The sequence below is a fragment of the Peromyscus eremicus genome, chromosome 7 (genome assembly GCF_949786415.1).
Source record: "Peromyscus eremicus chromosome 7, PerEre_H2_v1, whole genome shotgun sequence".
Taxonomy (NCBI): domain Eukaryota; kingdom Metazoa; phylum Chordata; class Mammalia; order Rodentia; family Cricetidae; genus Peromyscus; species Peromyscus eremicus.
The window spans coordinates 50,366,089-50,388,158 of NC_081422.1; the positions used below are offsets into that span (position 1 = coordinate 50,366,089).

Genomic DNA, 22,070 nt, shown 5'->3' on the forward strand with positions numbered 1-22,070 from the left:
AAGTGGGAACCGAGTATTGAAAAACTAAGCCTACGGGGGTCATTCTCATTCAAACCACCACAGTGGGCCATACCTATAACCCCAGTTCTTACTGGGGAGGCAGAGGAAGGAGGATTAGAATAAATTGGAGGCCAGTTTGAGTTCCAGGCCAATCACGAATACATAGCAAGACCCTCTCTTTAACCTTCCTCACCGCCCCCCCCCCCAAAAAAGCAAGAAGTAAATAAAAAGAAGGGCAACCCTGGCTGTTGGGCAGCACAGGGAAAATGCAAAGCACCCTGCAGAGGCTTTCTTTCTTTTACACTTTTTAAGCCTTCTACCTCCACCTCCCAGGGCTTCTTGAGGCTCAGCCCTAACAGAACTTCCCCCTTCTCTTGTCCTCAACCTAGCCCACCCCCCACAGCCCACCACACAGCACTTCCTCAGGTTCTGTTCCTGCACTTTGCATTGATCCGTTGTGCCTGGCAATACAGTATCTTGTCTACACCTTTTTGTGTCTGCGGTTGTGACAGTCAGACTAAGCAAGCTTTTGTGTCTAAATCCTGCCTTTACCTAAGGCCGCCACAGAGCCCCTCCCCCACAGAAGCCTCTAAAGCGGATTCAATTTTAAAAGCCCCTGTTGTTGCCTGATTCACTTTCCGCTCCGCGGGCCGTGATGATGTTGTTTACATGTTATATCTGACTGCATTCACATTTACGGTCATCTTGGGTCCCCAGGGGTTGATTATCATGCACCTGTGTGTGTGTCTTGCACACAGCTGCAGGTGGCTCTACCCAGTCCTTGCCGTTTCCGGCTGCGGGTGTCAACCCTGGTCAGACTAACTGGTAACCTCAACTGCAGACAGCTGCGACTCCGGGCACCAGTTCTGACTGCGGCTCCGCTCACCGTAAGACGGGTTCTTTCGCCACCTCCGGGCCACGCGACTGCCCCAAAGCTTGCCCAACACCCGGGATCCCCATAACTGAAGAACTCCATTCCATTCTGCGCCGCCTGCCTGAGGAACTACACTTCCCAGCAGGGGCCAGGGCGGCTACGTCCTCTCCCAGCGTGCTGTGAGGTTCGGCAGGACGCTGTGATTTACCCATTAGTGGCTGCAACCTCGTTGGAGCCTCAACCAGAGCAGGTATCCAGTTTGGATGGATGGGTTCGATACGGGTCCTCAGTGGAACTGAAAATCTAAAGTATCTGGGAGCCTGGGCAGGCAGGGAACCCAAGATATTGTGTGTGTGTGTGTGTGTGTGTGTGTGTGTGTGTGTGTGTGTGTGTGTGTTTGGAGGGGGGTGCCATAGGGAGCTCTGCCTCCTCGTAAAACTAGGACTCTGAAGGTTTTCTGCTATCTGAAGGTTTTCTGCTAACCGAATCCGTTTTGGTGCCGAGGTGTCTGCCCTAGCTAAACCCGTCTTCCGGACAAGTACCTTCACCTCCAATCCTACAAGTAGCAAAGAGGATGTGAGGGTGTGAGGGCAAAGAACCAGATCCCGGTCCCTCCTGGCACCCCCACTATACCTACCTGGGGTCTGTGAGAACAGGGCTGTACACAAATGGAGCATCCCCTCCTCCGGGTTCTGCTCCCTGCCCTGGCTACAGGGCAGCTGAGAGGGGACGGAGCCTCTCTGTCCTGGCTTTGTGGTGATAGCAGGCTAGATCTATTGCTGCTGGCCCAACACTCAGTTGAGTTTCTACCTCCATGGATGCTAGAGAGATTCAGGGCCAGTCTAAGCTGTGGTTGATGAATGATCAGATCTTTGTCTTTGGGGTGCCAGCAGGGAGAGGCTGGAACAGATAGGCTGAGAACCTTTGAACTTTGGGAGCTCCGAAGTCAAGATGTGGATGGGGAGAAAGAAAGCCTCCCTCAAATGTCCTACTGTGTGTGGTGGGGGGACAGTAGGGGCAAAGGCTTGGAGATGGGAGGAACAGGTTTGTGGGTGGGTGGGGGAGCTCGGAGGACACAAGGTATCAGACTCCAGCAAAGATCTGAACTGTGTTCTAAAACTAGGTGTGGGAGCCCACGGAGGGAAGGCATTAGTGAGCAAGACAGCCAGCCCGCCTCCCAGCTTCAGCCTCCCGGTACCCTGTCCTTGCCAGCACTTTGGATGGGAAACGGGGGCTGTGTCTAGGTCAGCATTTTCCTGCCTATCCTAGACGGCCGTGTGCCTCTCTGCCTTTTACTCTGTAAAGCTTTGGTGACAATTTCTACTTAACAGGCATCTTCTGGCACATCCTGTTGTCTTCTTCCCTCTACAGGGGCCGCCATTCCTCCTTCAGAATGCCGGAGGGCCCAGAGCTGCACCTTGCCAGCTGTTTTGTGAATGAGACGTGTAAAGGGCTCGTATTTGGCGGGTGTGTGGAGAAGTCCTCTGTCAGCCGCAACCCTGAGGTGCCCTTTGAGAGCAGTGCCTACCATATCTCAGCCTTAGCCCGAGGCAAGGAGCTGTGCCTGACCTTGAGCCCCCTGCCTGGTGCCCAGCCCCCTCAGAAGCCACTGTCCCTTGTCTTCCGCTTTGGTATGTCTGGATCCTTCCAGCTGGCACCTGCAGATGCCCTGCCGCCCCATGCCCATCTACGTTTTTACACGGCCCCACCTACCCCCCGGCTTGCCCTTTGTTTCGTGGACATCCGACGCTTTGGCCACTGGGACCCTGGGGGTGAATGGCAGCCAGGCCGTGGACCCTGTGTCTTGCTGGAGTATGAACGGTTCAGGTAGGACGGGGTATGTAGAGTACCATCCAGGCCCGCAAGAAACAAATCCTAACCCCTCCTGAGCCTCAGTCCCCCATCTGTGGATTGAGGTGGTGTCAGGGCAGCAAACGTGTGAGAGAGGGCAGTCCAGAGGAGGGAGGACAGTCAGAGGTCCCAGACACGGAACAGCGTCAGAGTTGGGCTGGGGCCCAGCACCCCACTTTGCTTCCTGTGGCCCCGGGCCATTAAGGACAGTAGAGGGACCTTACAAGACAAGCCTGCACAGTGGGGAGAGGGTGGTCTAGTGACCGTAAGTCAGGTCTTGGTGGTCCTCACATTCTGCCTGCCCACCTGTCTCTGTCCTGGGGGCTCCTGGGACTGTCCCTGTTATCACTACTTTCCTCTAAAGAGAGTCACTGCTCCAAGGCAGGCCCTGTAGGGAGCAGCAGGGGACAGGGTGAGTGCGGTCCCTTCGTTCACTGCACTGACGATGTGCAGGTAAGGCAGGTGGCCAGGACACACAAAATAAATTCACAGACCTTTGCCCACTGGTGGGGAGCACATCAGGCATGGCCTCCTGAAGGAAGTGACCTTTGAGCTGAGATCATCTTCTGCCAGTGCGGAGGGAACCAGCTGTGTAAATCTCGGAGGGGAGTCTTGCCTAGCTGGACGTTTTTGATTCTTTAACCATAAACGACCCCATGTTGTTCCCATGTCACAAATGGGGGAACAGTGGCTCCAGCTGCCCAAACAGCACTGAGACCAGAGGAAGCTGGGACCGTGTCCCCTTGCACTCAGAACTGCTTCCCCAGCCCTGCATCCCTATCCCGGGGTGTGGGATGAGTCTCATGCATCCAGCCTGTGTCCTTCCAGGGACAACGTACTTCGGAACCTGTCAGACAAAGCCTTTGACCGGCCCATCTGCGAGGCCTTGTTGGACCAGAGATTCTTCAATGGCATTGGCAATTATCTTCGGGCAGAGATCTTGTACCGGTCAGCAGGCAGGCTGTGGGTACAACGGCTGGGGTGGGGCATGGGGTGATCACATCCACTACTTAGCCTGGGCCCGTTCCACCATCCCAGGCTGAAGATCCCCCCTTTCGAGAAGGCCCGGACAGTTCTAGAGGCCGTGCAGCAGTCCCGGCTGGTGAGGACAGTGTACAAGCGTGTGTGTGTGTGTGTGTGTGTGTGTGTATGTGTGTGTGTGTGTGCGCGCTGGTGTGGGTGGCAAGGGTATGTGTAGAGTCAGGTATCTCTTACCTTAACTCATCAAGTATGTGGAAGGGATGTGAACCACATTAAAGGTCTTGCCAAGCTTAGAGCAGAAGTCCATTGTCTTCAGTGTGAAGTGGGGTGAGTACCCTTTGTTAATACCTTGGTTCTGCCCACGCCCCCTTCAGAGCCCAGAGCTGACCCTGAGCCAGAAGATCAAGGTCAAACTGCAGAACCCAGACCTGCTGGAACTGTGTCACTTGGTGCCCAAGGAAGTGGTTCAGCTGGGTGAGGCCTGGGGAAGCCAAGATGGCCAGTGATCTGCTTCAGCCTCTGTGCGATGCTGGGCAGCTGTCATCCTGGCCCTAGGGAATGGGAGTTTGCTAAACAGACCAGGTCTCTTGGCAAGTTTCCCAGCCTCCCATGGTACAGGAGGGGCAGGATTCACCTTGCTGATGGAGAGAGACCAGGACCCAGAGTGTGGGGGGAGGTAGTGTGGCCCTGACTCAGTCCATCAGCTTCTTTAGCTGAGGTCTGAGCCATGTTGAACCAGACTCATTCCCCCCACTCCACAATACCCTCTCACCTCTGACTGGTTCCTCTGTCCCTCAGGGGGCAAAGGCTATGGGCCAGACCGTGGAGAGGAGGATTTTGCTGCCTTTCGAGCCTGGCTGCAGTGCTATGGCGTGCCAGGCATGAGTTCCCTGCGAGACCGGCATGGCCGTACCATCTGGTTCCAGGTTCGAGCCCTACTGCTCACATGAGCAAATGGAGACCCTAGGAAAGCTGGTGGGGTAACAAGATAGGAGACAGAGGTCTGAGCCAGGCAGAGATGACCTTAGCCTGTGGAGGCCTGCCAAAGATCGCATTGTTCCTGAGTGTATAGTTCTCCATGTGATGCTCTTCTCCTTGGAACCCCAGGGTCCAAACCAGTAGAACAGCTCAAAGCAGCTAATGTGTGTGTGTATGTGTGTGTGTGTGTGTGTGTGTGTGTGTGTGTGTGTGTATAGGGGTTGGAGGAAATCAGAGACTTCCTAGAGAGGGAACTATATTGATCTGAAAGGATATGGCCTTGCCACTCCAAGGAAAACTGCCCCTTCACCAGACCAGGTTGACTCCAGAATTGTTCTCATTCCATTTTAGGGTGATCCCGGACCCTTGGCACCCAAAGGTAAGCAGCTCTTGATGTAAGAGATAGAGAGCTGGAAGGACCATGGGCTGGCCTTGCACACCCATCCTCCCATCCCTCTCCAACCTTGGAGTCACCCAGCACTAAGAGTCTAGAGAGGGGCGGAAGCCCTAGGGCTAAGTCCAGTACATCCTCCTCCAGGGGGCAGGTCCCGAAAAAAAAAGCCACGGGAGACACAGCCGGGGGCTGGAGACACAGAAGAGGTATGAACCCAGCCCCTGCCTCCCCTGCACTTACTCCTGTCTACCCCACTTCTCAGGCCAGGCTCCTGGCCAGCTGACTCCCTCTCAAGGGGGTGTGGGTGCTTGGTGGGGAATGTCAGTGGTAGATCCTAACTGCTGGGAAGAAAAGCTAGTAAGGACCATCTTCTCTATCCAGGACCATCCGCTCTCAGGCAAGTCCATTTCCAGGACTCGGAGGGCCAGGAAACACCCTCCTAAGAGTATAGCTCAACAGTCTGAAGGGAGCAGCCTCCAACGAAACCGGGAAACCCCCACAGCCCCCAAGAAAGGAAAGAGAAGGGGGCGACCGGAAACCACAGGTGGACCTTCTTCAACATCCTCCTGGAGCTGGAAAGGGACCCCGGGGAGTGGCTCTTCAGGGAGGCTGGGAGGTAACAGGGTGGGCAGAGGGAGGAAGGCCTAATACAGGACACACAGTCACTGCCTCCCCTGCTCTCCCTACAGGTGGCCCTGCCTCCCCTGCTCTGCCCAAAGGTGGCCGCAGACCCAGGAAGAGCAAGGCTGATACCTGACCCCGGGAGGCTGGGGGAACTTCAGCCTCCTAGAGGGAGGTTTTCTTTCTTGGTCCTTCTTTCCCTGCTGCCTTGCTGTGAATCTCGGGGCGTCTGATCCCTGGAGGCTGTGTTGGTAGGGTGGTGTGCCCTAGGCCCTGGGACTTGTCCTGCGCAACCTTTTTGAAGCAGGGTCTCACATATCCTAGGCTGGCCTTGAGCTCATGTGTACCTGAGGATGACAAGGAACTCCCGATTGATCTTCCTGCCTTCATTTGTATAATTGCTGGGATTACAGCTGTGAGCCACACATACCCTGCTGATTTTTGTTGTCTTTTCAAGACAGGGTTTCTCTTTGTAGCCCTGGCTATCCTGGAACTTGATCTGTAGACCAGGCTGGCCTTGAACTCAGAGATCTGCCTGCCTCTGCCTCCTGAGTGCTGGGATTAAAGGCATGGGCCACCACCTCCTGGCTTGTGATGTTTATAAATATTACATATAAATATTATAAACATTAACAAACTAATGAATTTGAACTTCTTGGGCTGGCTGCATGAGGTATGAGAAGGCCAGGTTGGAAAGGCCTGCTGCATGGCTCCACCTATTTATGAATGTAATCCCTGCCTTCCACCCCGACCCCAACAAGACTCAATCAGAGGACAGTCTGCCTCTGCAGGGCCAGCCCCTCTGCAGACCTGGGCTCAGGACATCCAGGAGTCATAGCTCTTGCAGTCCAGGATTCTTCAGGGCCTATGGTTGGCTGCACCCCCAGCCTAACACTTGCCTATAGCTTTCCTCCCAGTTGAGGGTGGTGGATGGGAAGATGTGTGTGTGTGTGTGCGTGTGTGCGTGTGTGTGTGTGTGTGTGCAGGGTGGTGGATGGGAAGATGTGTGTGTGTGTGCGTGTGTGTGCGTGTGTGTGCGTGTGTGTGTGTGTGCAGGGTGGTGGATGGGAAGGGGTGTGTGTGTGTGTGTGTGTGTGCAGGGTGGTGGATGGGAAGGTGTGTGTGTGTGTGTGCGTGTGCGCGTGTGTGCGTGTGTGCGTGTGTGTGTGTGTGTGTGTGCAGGGTGGTGGCAGCCTCCAGGCCTCCTGTCCAGCCCTAGCCCTTCTGCTGCTAACACAGGAGGAACCCTTTATCTCGGGGCCTCCAGTCTCTGAGATGGGGCCACAAGCCGGACCCTGCACACACAGGTAACCTCAGATCTTGCCCCTGGAAAGTAGCTCTCTCCATCCTCCTTTCAGCCGGAAGAGTGGCCCTAAGGGGAGCAGCGAGGCTCAAGCACAGGGCTGCCAGTCTAAGCATTTATTGCACAGATGCTTGTTCCGGGCTGGGCAGGTGGAAAGGAGGAGTTCCCAAAGCTTTCCACAGACACGATTCAGTTTGGTGGAGGCTGCAGCGTGAGCAACAGGGACCTCACTTGAAAGGGAGAAAAGGCGAGCTTCAGGCGGTTGTCCCGCAGGGACAGGTGACCAGTAGGGTCTCGCTGCTCCAGGAGGTCACAACTGGATGGAGGAAAGGGGAGGTCGTAAGGGCTGACACGGGCAGGGCTCCCACCCCCACCTCTCTCGTCTCCACTCACAGGATGGCCTCCTGAACGGGCAAAGATGTGTACAGCCAGCAGTCCACGTGGCTGCCGTGGGCCTCATACAGCCTTAGAACCAGCGTGCGGTGCTGAGCGCTCTTCTCGGCCTGCGAAAGGAAGGCAGGGCGGTAGGCGGGGCCAAGAACCTGCGCATCCCGGGGACCTCCCCAGCCTCTCCCGCCCCTTGCCTGCTTGATGGTCTCCAACACGACTGCTGGGGAAGACACAGAAAAGGCACTCCAGGTGGTGGCAGGTGCCGGGCCTGGAGCTGGCAGAGCCAGCAGGGGGAAGTTGAGGTTGTAGGCAGCATTGATAACACCAGCTTCTTGGAAGGAGCCTAGGGAATGACCGGAAGGAAACACATGTGGACACGCGAGTTCCCCACAGTGCCTCTGGAGGAGCTATGGGGCTAGGCTGCCTCAGTTTACCCCAGTGCCTGCTGGAGGTTCAGGAAAGGGCAAGGAGATGTCAAGAGCAACTGAAGGGCCCGTCACCCTGGTACTTACCCTTGTGTGGCATCAAGGCATAAGTGAATTCATGGCGCCCCATGTCAGCAGTAACATCTGGGGCCTTGGGTGCACGCAAGCTGGAATGGGGAAGGGAAGGGCTGGAGCTCTCACACAGGAAGCCCCACACCACGCCAGCCCTGGGCCCGGCAGGCACTGCACTCACAGGGAGAGGCTGAGGACATTGCCTCGGACCGACGCTCCATACTTGCAGTTGTTGAGCAGGGCCAGCCCAAAGCCACACTCAGACAGATCTATCCAGCGGTGCGCCCACACCTGAAGGGCAGACCCAAGGCCTATGGGTGGCTCCACCCCAACGCTCTTTGCAGTAGGAGCCCACGGCTGAATCCTAGCTGACCCTCAAGGAGCTTTGGGCACGCCATACCACCCGTCTGCCTGCTTCCTCGTCTGTGAAATGCTAACAGTGGCTATGGGGTCACAGCGGAGAGAAGCATTTAGCAAACGCCTGGCCCGTGGTAGAAAGCACAGTGTCCGGCATTTTCTTCCTCTTGCCCACAAACCACAAAAGCTAGTCTCTCCTCAGTCAGGGATGAGTCCAAGTCCCACCCTTTCCCGCGTCCCCATGTCTGACCTCATACCGAGCCCAGTCCCAAGAGGTGTTATAGTGGGTGGGTCTCTGAAGGTGCCCAAACTGGATCTCATAGGTAGCCTGGGGGCTCCGTACGCGAGCAGGGAACTCCACCTTCAGGAACTTGTGGGCCTCATGCCAGTGCACCTGGGGGTGGAATGGAGCGCAGGGACAAGGGAAGGGCATTAGGTCTCCTCACAGCCCCATCTGGGAAAGAAGGCCACTACCCTGCCCCTTCTACCTCAGTGTGGAAGCGGACATAGGGGCAACCAATGTCGAGCACAACCTCCTGGCTGAGCCGACTAGTGGGGCTGATCTGCAGCAGAAACCAGGCACTGCCCCGAAGGCCACCTTCAGTGCCTACCGCCAGGGTCCCTGCCTGGCCCCGCACAGGCTTCCTGTGGGATGAAGGTGGGAAGCACTGAGCCAGAGCAGCATGTATCTACCAGCACCCCCAGGACCTGCCCAGTACGTACCGTGTCTCTAGATGATAATCCATGACATCCCACGCATCCCAGTACAGTGGTACATCATCGAACAGCACGAACTGGTTCCCCAGGGCACCCTCAGCAATGGCCTCCCTGGAAGGACATAGGGATGGGTGCGTCACAAGAGGATGACCTTGCTCTCTCCAGTCGTACTTGGTGGGGGCAGGTTAAACGGGGCCAGGGGCTAAGGGACTGTTAGCCCAGGCTGCCCTGCCCATGTGAGTCCCAGCCTAGACGCACTTGTAGACTACTTGGACAGTGTGGTGGCTAGGGCACAGAGGGAAGAGGGCAGAGTTCGGGATCTACTTGCCAGAATGGAGTTAAGAACAATGAAGGGTTGGCACCTGCCAGAAGCCACCAGGACCAGGGAAGTAAGGCAGCCAGTTGGATCCAGTCTCACCCGGATGATGCCATTGTCCAGAGTCACAGAACCATCAGTCTTGGGTGGAAGAGTCCTTAAGCTGAGTTAGCTGTGTTCCCCGCCCCCAGCCCAGCCCTCTTAAAACTGCGCATTACCCCAGCACCTCGGTCAAGACCAAGGAAGGAGCATCCCAGAGTAGGCCCCACCCCATTGGAGGCTGCTGGGACTTACCTCCTGCACCACAAACACAGGCTGCTGGGGCAGCACAGGCTGCGGAGATGTAGGGCTGGGGGCAGGAGCATAGCCCACACTGGGCACTGTCACCAGGGCTGGGGACAAGGCCCGAGCATCAGTGTACTCTCTCTGACCTTCTAGAAACCTCACTCGGGTTAAGGACAGGTTGAATGGGACAGGATGCAGCTACTTCTCTTTTTAGATGGGGGTACTCCAAGATAGAGATCCCTGGGGGAGTATCCCTGCCACGTTGCCTAGCCTTGGTTCCTCCTGCTGCAGGACCAGCCCTCCCCTCCAGCTCATACCTAGGCTGTGAGCCCCACCAGGCTTGGGCAGGGTCAACACTTCAGTGCGCTTCCAGGGCAATGTGTTGATAATGAGGAGGCCCTCGGGACCTGGCTCCCCAGCACACAAGGCCGCGGCTGCAGTGCTGAGCAGTGTATTGCCATGGGAACGGATGTCTGAGGAGAGATGGGTTTGATCATGGGTAGGCAATGGGTTCCCTTGGCCCTGGGTGGAGAACAGTGGGACTGTTATGAATTCAGGTTGGCCTCACCTTCATAGTAGTTCATGGCATCTTCCGCCACCAGCTGAATACAGCTTCCGGTCAGCACATCATGGAACTGGTTGAGGAGCAGGAGCCTGCAGACACCAAAGGCAGAGACAGGAAAGGCTGGGAGGGGCAGCCAACGAGAGGGTGAGAAGTCAGGTGAGCAGCAGGAAGGGACACCGGACTGACCTCCAGAGGTGCTCCAGCTGGGCCGCTGGGTATAGGAACTGGGCACTGCGGGCTAGGGCCAGGCTGCTCAGCAGCTCCACGTCATGAAGGATTTGCTCACATTCCCGATTCATCTTCTTGAGCTGTGCCCAGAGAGGGAGGACCAGCTTGGAGTTTGCTGTGACCAGGACACCTTCCAAAGCTCTCTCTTGCTCAGAACCCCTGACAGCCTCCCAAGGCCTCTTGGACATGGTCTTTCATAGGAAACTTACAAGTGGCCCCCCACCAGAACCCTCGAGAGGTTCTGTCCCACCCCCGGCCTGTGTGTGGGATTAGCCCAGCTCTCTTTTTCAAGCACCTGCTTGGAGAAGGAGCCCACTGCGCCCCACCTCCGCACCCCCCCCCCCTTTCCCCACAGCCCTGTGCAGACCAAGGCCCTCTGTTTGCTAGGCTGGTAGCCTGGCCCTGACCTGGGCATGGGTAGTGTAGGTGCCATTGTGCAGTTCCAGGAAGAGTTCCCCAACCCATGTGCACAGCTGCCCCGATTCTCTCTCCAGTGCTGTGAAGAGCTGTCCAGGAGAAGACAGCTGCACCCTGAGGAAGACCACAAGCCTGGGCTCCCAGCTGGGAGAGTCTTCCCTTCGTCTGCAGTGCAGACCAGAGGGCCCCAACAGAGAAGACACTCCCTAGAAAATTCCCTGTAGATAGTGCTGCACTCTGGCGGGGTCAAGCCCCTTCCTACATCAGAATTTCCCTCCACCCTATCCCCAGAATGGAAGTCTGGAAGAATGATAGGCCAGGACTTGAGACACAAGGTCCAGTGGAGGGGCTGAGCTTCCTACGTAAACAAAGGGCAGACTCAAGGCAAGGGCTTGAGGGTGGGGCTACATGAAGGTGGCTTGAGAGCCAAGGGCTGATGTTGGCTCAGGCCTGACCTGGGCAGCCCATCAGTATTGCCCAACCGCTTCAAGCGGTCCAGCATGGTCTGTGTGGGGCCACCACCGCCATCCCCAAAGCCGAAGAGGAAGCCACTGTGGTTGGTCCGCCCCTTGTCTCGGTTGTTGGTCACAGTCTTCAGCACCTAGATGGGGAGGGACAGGTCAGCCTAGGACAGGATACCCAGCCCTCTCTGAATCCCCAGCATTATATATCCCCTCACCTCCTCCACACGGCCCTGCATTCCATATGAGTCTCCAGGTGGGAAGTGTACCAGCACTCGGGAGCCATCCAGCCCCTCCCAGAAAAAGGTATGGTGCTGCCGGCAGAGATAGGCAGGAGGAGGTCAGTCAGGCCTGAGGCAGTGTGGGCCACCCACATCCATATTAGCTGTAATCCAGGCAGAGGCCCACCACAATCTGGATAGGGTTTTGGTGGTCTGTCCAGGCACCCTCAAGAGCCTGGAAAGGGATGAAGGGCCAAGTGGGATCCAAACCCTGTGACCCTGACCCCTGGGGCTTGCTTACTGGGAAGGAGTTGACCAAGTTCCAGCTCAGTTTCTGTGTCAGGAAGCGTTTGATGCCACAGCCACGCATGATCTGGGGGAGCTGTGCTGAGTAACCAAATGTATCTGGCAGCCAGAACTGCAGGGAGAAGGCTGTGAGCGCTCAGTGGAATCACCTCAGTCTCAGACCCTGTGGGCCAAGTCCCAGTGGCCCCTGTGTACAGCCCGCTGTGGCAGCCCCCAGCCTACCTCAGAGCACATCTTCCCAAACTCTTGCAGAAAGAAGTTCTGGCCCTGTAGGAACTGCCTCACCATGGACTCTCCACTGGGAAGGTTCCCGTCCTGACAGGGGGACAGCAGTAAGAGCTGGGGTTAGCACCAGATTGGACACAGGTAGGAGCTTGGGCCAACTTCACTCTGTTGGGAAGGCGCAAGGGGTGCTCTAACACAGGGTTATAGGCCAGCAAGAGTCCACTCTGCTCATTTCAGGCCCAGCTGACTAGCTGCTAGAGGATGGTGCTAGGAATAGGCACTTACCATTTCTACCCAGGTGCCCCCCACAGGCACAAACTGTCCACGGCAGGCAAACTCCTGGAGCCGGGTGTGCAGGCCAGGGTAGTGGCTCTTTACCCACTCGAGCTGTTGTGCCTGTGGAGAACATGGGGTAGGAGCTGGGCCAGGAGTGAAAAGGACCCTCCTCATGGTCCAGCGTCTGGCAGCCCTATGGGGAGCTGAGTAAGGAACACTCTTGGCCTTTGAAGTCCCCAGACCTTAGGGAACCTCAGGCCCACCCTGCTCCACGTCGCTGCCCTCTGACCTGAGAGCAGACGAAGACGAACTCAGTGTTCTGCTCCATGAGCTTGACTGTTGTCGACCAGCTCCGGGCACATTTCCGGACAGTCTCCTTGAAGGGCCAAAGCCAGGCTAGGGAGGGAGGGGGCCAGAGTAGAGAGACAACAAGGCCCCTGTGCTTCACAGTTCTCCAGCCCACCCCCTCTTTCCTCACCCCCAAGCCTTTTCAGACCCAGTCTAGGGTTCTAGAGGGTCAGCCTAGCCCTCTTCCCAGCCAGGTCTACTCTGCTAACCCTTGTTGTATCATCCTGCAAGGTAGGAGGAGAGGGTGGGGGAAGATGGGCTGAGATCAACTGTCAGGACACAGACACCAGGCCCTGGAAGAACATTACTTTAAGGCTCAGATTCCCCAGAGACAGAGGTACTAGAACATGACAGAGGATGGACTTGTTTGAGCAGGCTGTACTATGGGAGGTACCTCCAGTGCCTCCTGATCTCCAGGCCTCAGGTCCAACCTCATTAGCCCAGGACACCACATGGGGCTCAGCAGACAGAGCCCATGTCTGTTGCATGTTCAGAAACCTTAGCTGAGTCAGAATGAACACAGCAAGGATCTTGTTTAAAATATGGATGTTAGGGTGTGGTGGCTCACACCTGTAATCCAGCATTCAGGAGGCTGAGGCTGGAGGACTGCTACCAATACCACGATACACAGCAAACACCTGAACTTAAACACAGTAACAATGGGCAAATAAACAAAAGCCCAAAGCTCTGAGATACCACAAGCTCATCAGGTTCAAAGCCGAACACTTGACCCTTCCTGGAAACCCGCCCCTGTGCTTGGGGGTCCCTGTCTCAACTAATTCCAGTTTTGTCATCCTCACTAATTCAAATGTCACTTTGCCCAGGAAACCTCTCTGGACTTCCTAATCTAGCTAGGTTAAACACCTCTTCGGGCCCCAAGTTCCATATGCAACATCACCGTGCCTGGACACTCTGGGGTCATCAGTCTCCACAATCTATCCAGTGTCTGTCACGGGCCTCTCAAGGCATCAGCTTTTGTTGGAAGAATAAGCAAGCCATTGCTAGAAGAGCCCATGATCCAATATCCCTAACTCATTATACACATGGGGAAAAATAAAGTCTAAAGAGGGCAAAAAATTACCAAGGATCATGTGCTTTTCAGGCACAGCCAGGGCTTAAAGGGTACCCCTGACACCCTAACAACCAGTGGTTGGTGTCCTACCTGTATCGATGTGGCAGTGACCCATGGCATGGATGGTATGTTGACTTTCACCTCCATGTTGGCCAAAGAACTTGGAGGCCAGGGCCTTGGCTGCTAAGTAGGTCTCGGGCTGGGCGGGGTCACACACATTCACGATCTGATTGGCTGTATACAAGGCCTGGAAACTGCGCTGGTTGTCCTCCCCGAGGCCCTGTGGCAGGGTTCTGTACTTCAATGCCTCCCCAAGCACTGCTACAGAACTAGGCTCCAGCTGGTCTCTCAGGGGTTCTCCGCAAAGCTCCCCCATTTCCAATCCTTTATTCCCATTGGTGTCCCAACTCAATACCATTCCTGTTTACACAGGAACACTCTACTCTGACTCTGGATTCCCAGAGTTCTAGTGATTTGACCCAAGAAACAATCTGCCTGGAACAGGGCTCGAGATGGGGGTGGGGGCTGGAGGGTGGGGGTGCTCCAGTACCTTGGCCACACCCAGCAGCAGCTCCAGGTCCACCAGGAGCTTGTGGACATCACGATGGAACACAGCCAGCTCAGCTTTGCTCAGTTGGAACATCTTCTCGGGGTCAGGGGCTGCAATCATGCTTCCCTTCCCGGCCCCCAGAAGCCCATTGCAGGCCACTTCCACGTAGAGGGTCAAGCTATAATGTAGAGAGGCAGTCTCAGGTCAGTGGATGGGCGGGGATTCTGGGAGCTTGAGAAGAGAGCAAGTCGGAGGCATTCAGCTGACTCCTCCCTATTTACTTCCAGGACCCACTTCCCAGGGGAACCATGGGTATCAGGTGTATTTGTGGGAGAATCACAGTAGAAATACCAGTTCAAACCCATGTCCTCCTGAGGAGTGTTCTGCTATGGGCAGAGAGGACAGTGGCTAAGTTTGGATTCCTACAAGCTGCACTGCCGTTTAGCTTCATCTTTCCGAAGCTGTCTGTGTAAAGTATTCTTGGTCTCAGAGCTCTCAGTGCACAGGAAACAAGTTCGGCTCTTCCCAGGCTGACTTTCAGCATCGAGCTCCACCAGGCAGCATAGCACAGCTGTTCCTGGAAGCAGCACCTGGGCAGCAGAGTGCTCTGCTGGAGCTAAACTCAGCGGCATGGGGGAAGCCCTTCTGCCGCTTCTTCCGGCCCTTCCTAGTCTGGCGATTCTCATATGGAGTTCTGAGTATGTTCTTCCAGACTCTTCAGCAGTGTCATAATTCTATGAATATTTCTGTCTCCCCTTGTTGTCAAGGGCACTTTACCATATTCCCAGTGTTTGGAATAATCTGAAACCATGTACAGTTAAATATAAAATACAATAATGTCATCACGCATGGTGGCATCCAATTTTAATCTCAGCACTTGGGAGGCAAGAAGCATGTAGATCTATATGAGTTCAAGGCCAGCCTGGTCTACATAGTGAGTTCTAGGACAGCCAGGACTATATAGTGGGACCCTGTCTCAAAACAAAAAAACAATGCTGGGCCTGGTGGTGCATGCCTTTAATCCCAGCACTCAGGAGGCATAGCCAGGTAGATCTCTGTGAGTTCGAGGCCAGCCTGGTCTTCAGAGCGAGATCCAGCACAGGCACCAAAACTACACAGAGAAACCCTGTCTTGAAAAACAAAAACAAACACAAACAAACAAACAACAAAAAAAAAACACAAAAAAACCAACCAAACCAATAATGTCTTATTTTTTGATGGCATCAAAGATGCCCTCTCAATATGAAAAAAAAATGGAATGTAAAATGTCTGAGTGAAACTATCAAAGAGGTAGATTCTCAACTGGTAAACAGAGTTTTTACTAACAGAAATTTTGAGACTATGAATGATGAGATGTGAAGAATGGCTATCCCAGCGTGGAAGGATAACAGGAGTGATTTATTTCTTTGTGTTCTTTTATATGTGCCACAAGAAAGGAAATACTATTTTAAGATTTAATTTATGTATATATGTCTGTGTAAATGAATGCCACATGCATGCAGGTACCCTCAGAATTCAGCTGGAGCTGTAAGAAGTTATGAACTGCCCGATGTGGATGCTGAGAACCAAACTCAGGTCCTCTAGAAGAGCAGTAAGTGCTTCTAACTGTTGAGCCCTGTCTGTCTCTAGCCCTAGACAGTAAATGGTTTTATATTCAGGAAAAAAATTAAGCTTCCTATAACCAAAGTATGTGAGGGTAGATGTGCTGGGAGGTACTTCCGAGGTCACTCAGGCCTCAGCTCCTACCGGTCTATTAGTCCCCGGGGCCTCGCTCACCTCCGGGGGTCTCCTTCTCCAAGCTTATTGGTCAGGACATAACTGGTCTTTTCACCCTCTTTGGTCAAACCCTGGTAAAGAAAAGAAGACAGGGTTTGAGGACTTTGGAAAATTCAAAGGAGGTGTAAAGCCAAAGGAGGCCAGGATCTGCCACCTAGTTGCCCAACCCTGAGTCTTCTCCACCAGGAAAGGCTGGGATAAACTAATCAGGGACACTTGGTAGCAAGTGCCCTACCAACTGATGACCAGCCTACAGCATGTTTGCTAGCAGATGATCTAACAGGAAGGACCCTGGGCAGGGGTTAGGAGGCCTGGAGCAGCTTCTGATGGCCTCTCTCCTGTGAATATATACAGGGAAATCGCATGGAATGAGCCAGATATGGTGATACAGGCCCATACTTCTAGCTACTTGGGAGGTCGATGCAGGAGGATAACAAGGTCAAGGCTAGTAGCATGGAAACTTCTCAAATTACATGGCGAGGGTAAGGGGTGGATTAACAAAGTGGTAAGAACACTTGCCTAGCATTTATGAGATCCTGTGTTTAGTTAATTAAAGAAAAAGTCCAAGGAGTTGGAGACAGATTTGCTCATCCCCAGTGTTTAATAAGGTGGGTCCCAGGGAGCATCTGTTCAGCCAGTGAAGGGAGGAAGGATGAGTAGGGCTCTGCCTCCCTTCAGGACAATTCTCACCCCAGATACTGGAATTTGGAATGGAAGTTGTATGAACCATAGAAGAAATCTCTATTTTAGTTTTTTTTAATCTATAAATGGACATAAAGTCCGATCATACAGGACTACAAAGATTAAACTTGGTATGACATTTAACATACAGAAGCGGTTACAGATCTGGAAAATGAGATGTGGAGATAAGAGATTCATTACTCATGGGAAGATAATTTAATGCCTTACTTAATGCTATTCTAGAATGATCTGAAGTTTCTCCATTAAGTGTGTACTAAATACAATAAAAATAGTTTATGAAAACTGGGGGCTTATAACACTGGCGTCCAAAAGGCAATTCCCTCAGTCCTGAAATCATGAAACCACTCTGGAGGGCCAGTCATTCAGTTGTGGCTTCTCCAAAAACCAGGGCTAATCTGTGGCTGTGACTGGGTTTAGGGGTTGTACTTCACCTGGACAGGTTCTCCATCACGCCAGACAAGGCTTTCTCCATCACTTTCCCAGCAAAGATGGACTTCCTGGCCCACCCATGCTTCGGGGATGACCAGTTCTACCCGGAACCAGCAGGTCCACCATCTGTAAGAGAGCTATCATGATGGGCCTAGGAGTGGAAACCCTGTTCTTGAATTAAATGTCAACAGGGCCTTAAGACTTTCTCCATGCATCTGCAGCATCACAAGGTACTCAGCTTTGAGCCACAGGAACGGAGAATTGGAGAAGAACAAAGACCCAAGGTAAAGATCATTCACCTGAAGAGGGAAAGGGACAGAAGCGGCAGGGATGAAAATACTCAGGTGAAGACATCAAAGGATGAAGGCGATTCTCCCAGCAGAGGGCGCTACTCTCTGCCATACAGCAGTCTAGGGCCCAAGACAATGAGGCGTGGCTTTGGTGAGGAGGAATGAGAGGGGCGGGGCTTCTCCAAGCTGGGTGTTACCCACGTGGGTCCGAAGCTGTCGCCGATCTGCGCAGGGCTGAAGTTCTTCTGCACCGCCTCCTCATAGGGAAGCCTCTCCCGCGTTAGGAAACTGGACAGTGTCACCGGACAGCTGTCCCCGAAGAGCCTGGGCAGAAAGAGCCAATGGGCGCGTGCTTGAAGCCGCCCCCTTTTGACCCGTGAGCCAGCCGACGGGTCGGAAAACTCTCTTCTCTCTTCTCTTAACACCTTGAGGACTGCCTGGCAGCTCAGCAGCACAAACCACCCTCTACCCACGGCTCCCCAGCCCCTGCCTTGTCCGCGGCGGGCACTTTGTTCCGCGGCCCGGGTGGCCACAAGCCTGGGTTTCCCTCCGGAAGGGAAGGGATGAGCGCGCGGATGCGGTTTGCGGCTACGCAGCCCAGGGGCCACACCTGCCGCGGAGGTTACAGTCGGTGAAGTAGATCGGAGACACGAACTTCTCCACCCGCTCAAAAGTGGTCCGCCAATGCTTCAAGAACGGCGCTGCGGCCATGGCGGTGCACCCACTTCTCTCCCCGGAAGATCCTTGGTGCTGCCGGCTCGCTGCACTGCCTGGAACCAAAGGTTCCGGCTTTCGACCAGCGCGTTCCTAACCCGAGCAGCTTTTCTTGGGACACCAGCGGCTTTTTGCAAGATACTGGCTTTGGGGAGCCATCCTGGTGAAACCCGGAAGCTGCACCTTCGCGGTTTTCATCTCATCCCAGCTGTCAAGACAGCTGGGTAAATTATCCTTAAATAAAATGGTAGGTTTGAGCTGGTGATGTGGTTCGGTATGGAGAGTGCTTGCCTAGGATGCACGAAGCTCTGGGTGCGTGGAGGCGGGGAGTGTACATTGAAGGATATTCGCAGCAACATAGCCATTTGAGGACAGCCTGGGCTACTTAAGATTCTGAAGGGCGAGGATATGGATGGGACCTCTGGAAGGTCCTGGAAAAGATTTAGGGCCAAGCAAGAATTAATTTGCTTTCCAGTCGCTTCATGTAACACAAGCACTAGTGTCTCTGTGTCCAGCTCAGCTCTTCCATGCGCTGGGTAGGACCATATTGCCTCCTCTGAACCTGGGGCACTCTGCCCTGGGTCTGCGTCTATATCTCTTTACCCAGGACAGTTCATCGATGCACTGGGCAAGACCACTCTGCCTCTTCTGATCCCAGGGCACTCCGTTCTGTGCCTGAACGTGTGTCTCTTTTCCCTGTTTAGTTCTTGGTGGCATAGGGCAAGACCATGCTACCTCCTTGGAGCCCAGGGCACTTCACCCCTGGCCTGCATATGTGTCTCTTTGCTCCATTAGTCCGTTGTGGTGATGGGCAGGATCATGCTTCCTCCCCGATGCCTGTGGCACACCACTTGGGCCTGCATGTGCACCTCCTTGTCCAGATCATTCTGTCCATGTGCTGAGTAGGACCATACTGCCTCCTCTGAGCCTGGAACACTCAGCTCTGGGCCTGCATATGTGTCTCCTTTCCATGTTCAGTCTTTCGTGGCACGAGGAAGCACCATGCTTCCTCCTTGGAACCCGGGGCACTGAGCCCCAGATCTGTGTTTCTCTTTTCCCTGCTCAGTCCACTGTGGAGCTGAGCAGGACCTTGATTCCTCCTGGGAGCCCAGGTCATTCTGCCCAGTCTTGTATGTGTCTCTTTTCCCTGTTCAGTCCTTGGTGACACAGGCCTGTAGGTGGACATTTCTTTCCCGCCTACCAGTTTCCAAATCATCAACACAGAAACTATGTATGAATTACAAATGCTTGTCCAATAGCTCAGGCTTGTTACTAGCTAACTCTTACACTTAAATTAACCTGTATTTCTTATCTATGCTTTGCCTTGTGGCTTATGGCTTGTTTTTTTTTGGGGGGGGGTTGTTTTTGTTTTTGTTTTTGTTTTTTTAACACATCCTGCTTTCTATGCAGCTGGTGGCAGCTCTCTCTGACTCTGCCCTTCTTCGTCCCATCATTCTCAGTTTGGCTTTCCTGCCTAACTTTATCCTGTTCAGCTATTGGCCAGTCAGCTTCTTTATTAAACTAATCATAGAGACATATATTCCCACAGTGTACAGCATTTCCCCATTTTTGTCTAATTAAAAAAGAAGGTTTTAGCCAGGCGGTGGTGGGGCATGCCTTTAATCCCAGCACTTGGGGAGGTAGAGGTACCTGGATCTCTGTGAGTTAGAGGCCAGCCTGGTCTACAGAGCAAGATCCAGAACAGGCATGAAAACAACACGGAGAAACCCTGTCTCAAAAAAAACCTAAAAAAGAAAAAAGAAAAAGGTTTTAACTTTAACATAGTAAAATTGTATACAAAAAAAATAAGAATTACAATATTCAATTAATTTGTATTTGGCAAAATCAGAGAAAATATTCTACTATCTATCTTATCTTTATGACTCTAAAATTTTATAATTAATTTACCTTTTATCATAACTAAGGAAAACTTTATATCTATCTTGTCTTTCCTTCAAAGACCCCAAAAGGGTGAAATATTATCTAGTGACAGGAACATCCAGCTGCCTCGACAGTCAACCAAAGGTCTTCTGTAACGTTGGGGCATCCATCTTTGGCCTACAGGCCTAGAATATCTGACAGACATTTCTGAGAAGCAGGGAATTTTTAAGGACTGTCTTACCTTGTATTGGCAAAGTCTAACAGTCACTTTCTTCTGCATCCTGTTGGTCCAGTTTGGACAGTATATGTCAGTAATTGAAGCAAAGGCAGTTTTTTGCCCAAATGGCTAACCTTTGACACAAAGAAAGCAAACTCCATATGGAGTTTCTTTAGTGCTTATCATCTTCCATGAAGCAGATTGGTGTTGCCAGGAGCAGAATGTCTCACTGTCATAAAAAGCCTTAGATTATTAAACACATTTAACGCCTACTCTGTAGGTCTAAGGAGTGTTTTAAGATTACCTGTCTATCTAAAATATATCTCTGTATGACCTTGAAAACATAACTAACATGACTATAAGTTTGTTAGTTAAGTGTGACTAACTCATAACCTATGTATAATCTTAATTATACATTACTTTTTAAATGAGCTGTATAAACATAATACCCTAACAAGAGTAGAAACATACATACAGCATAACAAAATTAACTTTAAATTTGTATCAATAAACCAAAATCCATACCAATGTAAAATATTTAGGACTAGTAGCTATTGAAGATTCAATAATTTACCCTTTTATTGTGTCATTTCTATATCATATCCCCTTTTTCTTTTAGAAAGAGATCTTTGAATTTAATATTTGTTTAGCTTATTTTAGCATTACCAATAACAACTTGTAAACAACCCCCCTTAAATGATAACAAACATTTATAACCAAATTTGGGGGGTGGGGTGGGCATTGTTTTCTCTAAACTGCTTTCTGCTTTTTATAGGCATTGATATCTTCGGGGAAACTCTGAAAAAAATCAGAATAATTTTTCAGGTCTTGGCTGAAATAGTTTGTTAGACTGGATCATCTTAGCTAGCAGCCTTGAAGCTGTTCTGGATACAGAACTCTGAGGAAACTGTAACAGAGGCACTCTGAAAGGCTGGATCACCTGGTCCCCTCATTTCATTGGTGTCTGGCCCCTTGTTCTAAAAAATATATAAACTTTTAAAGGAAATATATATATATATATATATATATATATATGTGTGTGTGTGTGTGTGTGTGTGTGTGTGTGTGTGTGTATTATACAAGTATAGACTGTGCATTGTATACAAGTCAGCCAAAGATGATTTTTTTTGTTTAATGTTGGAGCAGGTACATTACATGCCCCATAGTTTGTTCATGTTTGTCATCAAAATTTTTCAGGGGGGTTGTCCTCAATCATACCATATTAACCTGGAAAGTAATCCACAGCTTCTCGTTTCCTGTGGAAATAACAGCATAACCTCTTCTCCAAAGTAATGTATCTTTTGACTTAAATTCTGAATTCAAGACGTTTTAAAAATATATAGCATTCTTCCAGCTGGAAAGTCCAGTCTCTAGGCACTAGGCCCCAGGGTATACCCTGCCCCCCCCCCCCCACTCATCCAGCACAGCCTCTGAGCCAGCCAGCAGGCAAGGCTCCTGAAGGCAGGCCTTTCCATTACTCCCATCAGACCCTATAATCTACAAGCCCCACTCTGCCCCCTAAGCCTACCCATCCCCCATGACCTCAGCAGCTCCCTAAGACAAAAACATTGCCAGCACCGATTGGACTAAGAGGTGAGTGACTATTCTCCCAGCTGGACAGCCTAGTCTCTAGCTCCTAGGCCCCCCCTACATCCACTCAGTGCAGACCCACAAGCTGCCAGCAGGCAAGGCTCCTGCAGAAAGGCCTGTAATTTATAAGCCCCACCCTGCCCCCCAAGCCCACCCATCCCACATGAACTCAGCAACCTCAGAGACACAGATACCACCAGCACTGATTGGATAAAGAGTGGCTCCCTGAACCACAACT

At 52.5% G+C, this 22,070-nt stretch overlaps 2 protein-coding genes across 2 annotated transcripts; one reads left to right on the plus strand and one right to left on the minus strand.

The window, feature by feature from the left end:
• The first annotated feature begins 2,258 nt into the window (after window positions 1-2,258).
• LOC131914329 (endonuclease 8-like 1) lies at window positions 2,259-5,868 on the plus strand. The gene is given in 9 exon segments (XM_059266923.1): window positions 2,259-2,701; window positions 3,554-3,673; window positions 3,764-3,827; window positions 4,081-4,180; window positions 4,505-4,632; window positions 5,036-5,063; window positions 5,223-5,284; window positions 5,460-5,622; window positions 5,798-5,868. Coding segments are annotated over 9 exon segments (1,170 nt in total). The 5' UTR covers window positions 2,259-2,267.
• Window positions 5,869-7,103: 1,235 nt separating this feature from the next.
• Window positions 7,104-18,183, minus strand: LOC131915028 (alpha-mannosidase 2C1). The gene is made up of 26 exons (XM_059267926.1): window positions 18,041-18,183; window positions 17,632-17,754; window positions 17,143-17,266; window positions 16,010-16,080; window positions 14,234-14,411; window positions 13,774-13,963; window positions 12,553-12,659; window positions 12,273-12,383; window positions 11,985-12,077; window positions 11,758-11,874; window positions 11,454-11,549; window positions 11,230-11,375; window positions 10,765-10,888; window positions 10,316-10,437; window positions 10,133-10,218; window positions 9,882-10,037; window positions 9,574-9,671; window positions 9,326-9,420; window positions 8,970-9,074; window positions 8,735-8,891; window positions 8,497-8,640; window positions 8,071-8,180; window positions 7,905-7,984; window positions 7,587-7,735; window positions 7,396-7,505; window positions 7,104-7,318 (listed from the first exon to the last, which is right to left on the minus strand). The coding sequence occupies exons 1-26, from the start codon at window positions 18,139-18,141 to the stop codon at window positions 7,192-7,194; spliced, it is 3,120 nt and encodes a 1,039-aa protein (XP_059123909.1). The 5' UTR covers window positions 18,142-18,183; the 3' UTR covers window positions 7,104-7,191.
• Between the last annotated feature and the right edge of the window lie 3,887 nt (window positions 18,184-22,070).

Bases quoted from the DNA above. Each gene is read 5' to 3' on its own strand.
- LOC131915028 (XM_059267926.1), bottom strand. From the start codon at position 18,141: ATGGCCGCAGCGCCGTTCTTGAAGCATTGGCGGACCACTTTTGAGCGG. The intron at 8,641-8,734 runs GTAGAAGGGGCA...TTCCACCCCCAG, and splicing joins ATGTCCGCTTCCACACTGAG to GTGCACTGGCATGAGGCCCA. The intron at 7,736-7,904 runs GTAAGTACCAGG...GTCATTCCCTAG, and splicing joins TGCCTTGATGCCACACAAGG to GCTCCTTCCAAGAAGCTGGT.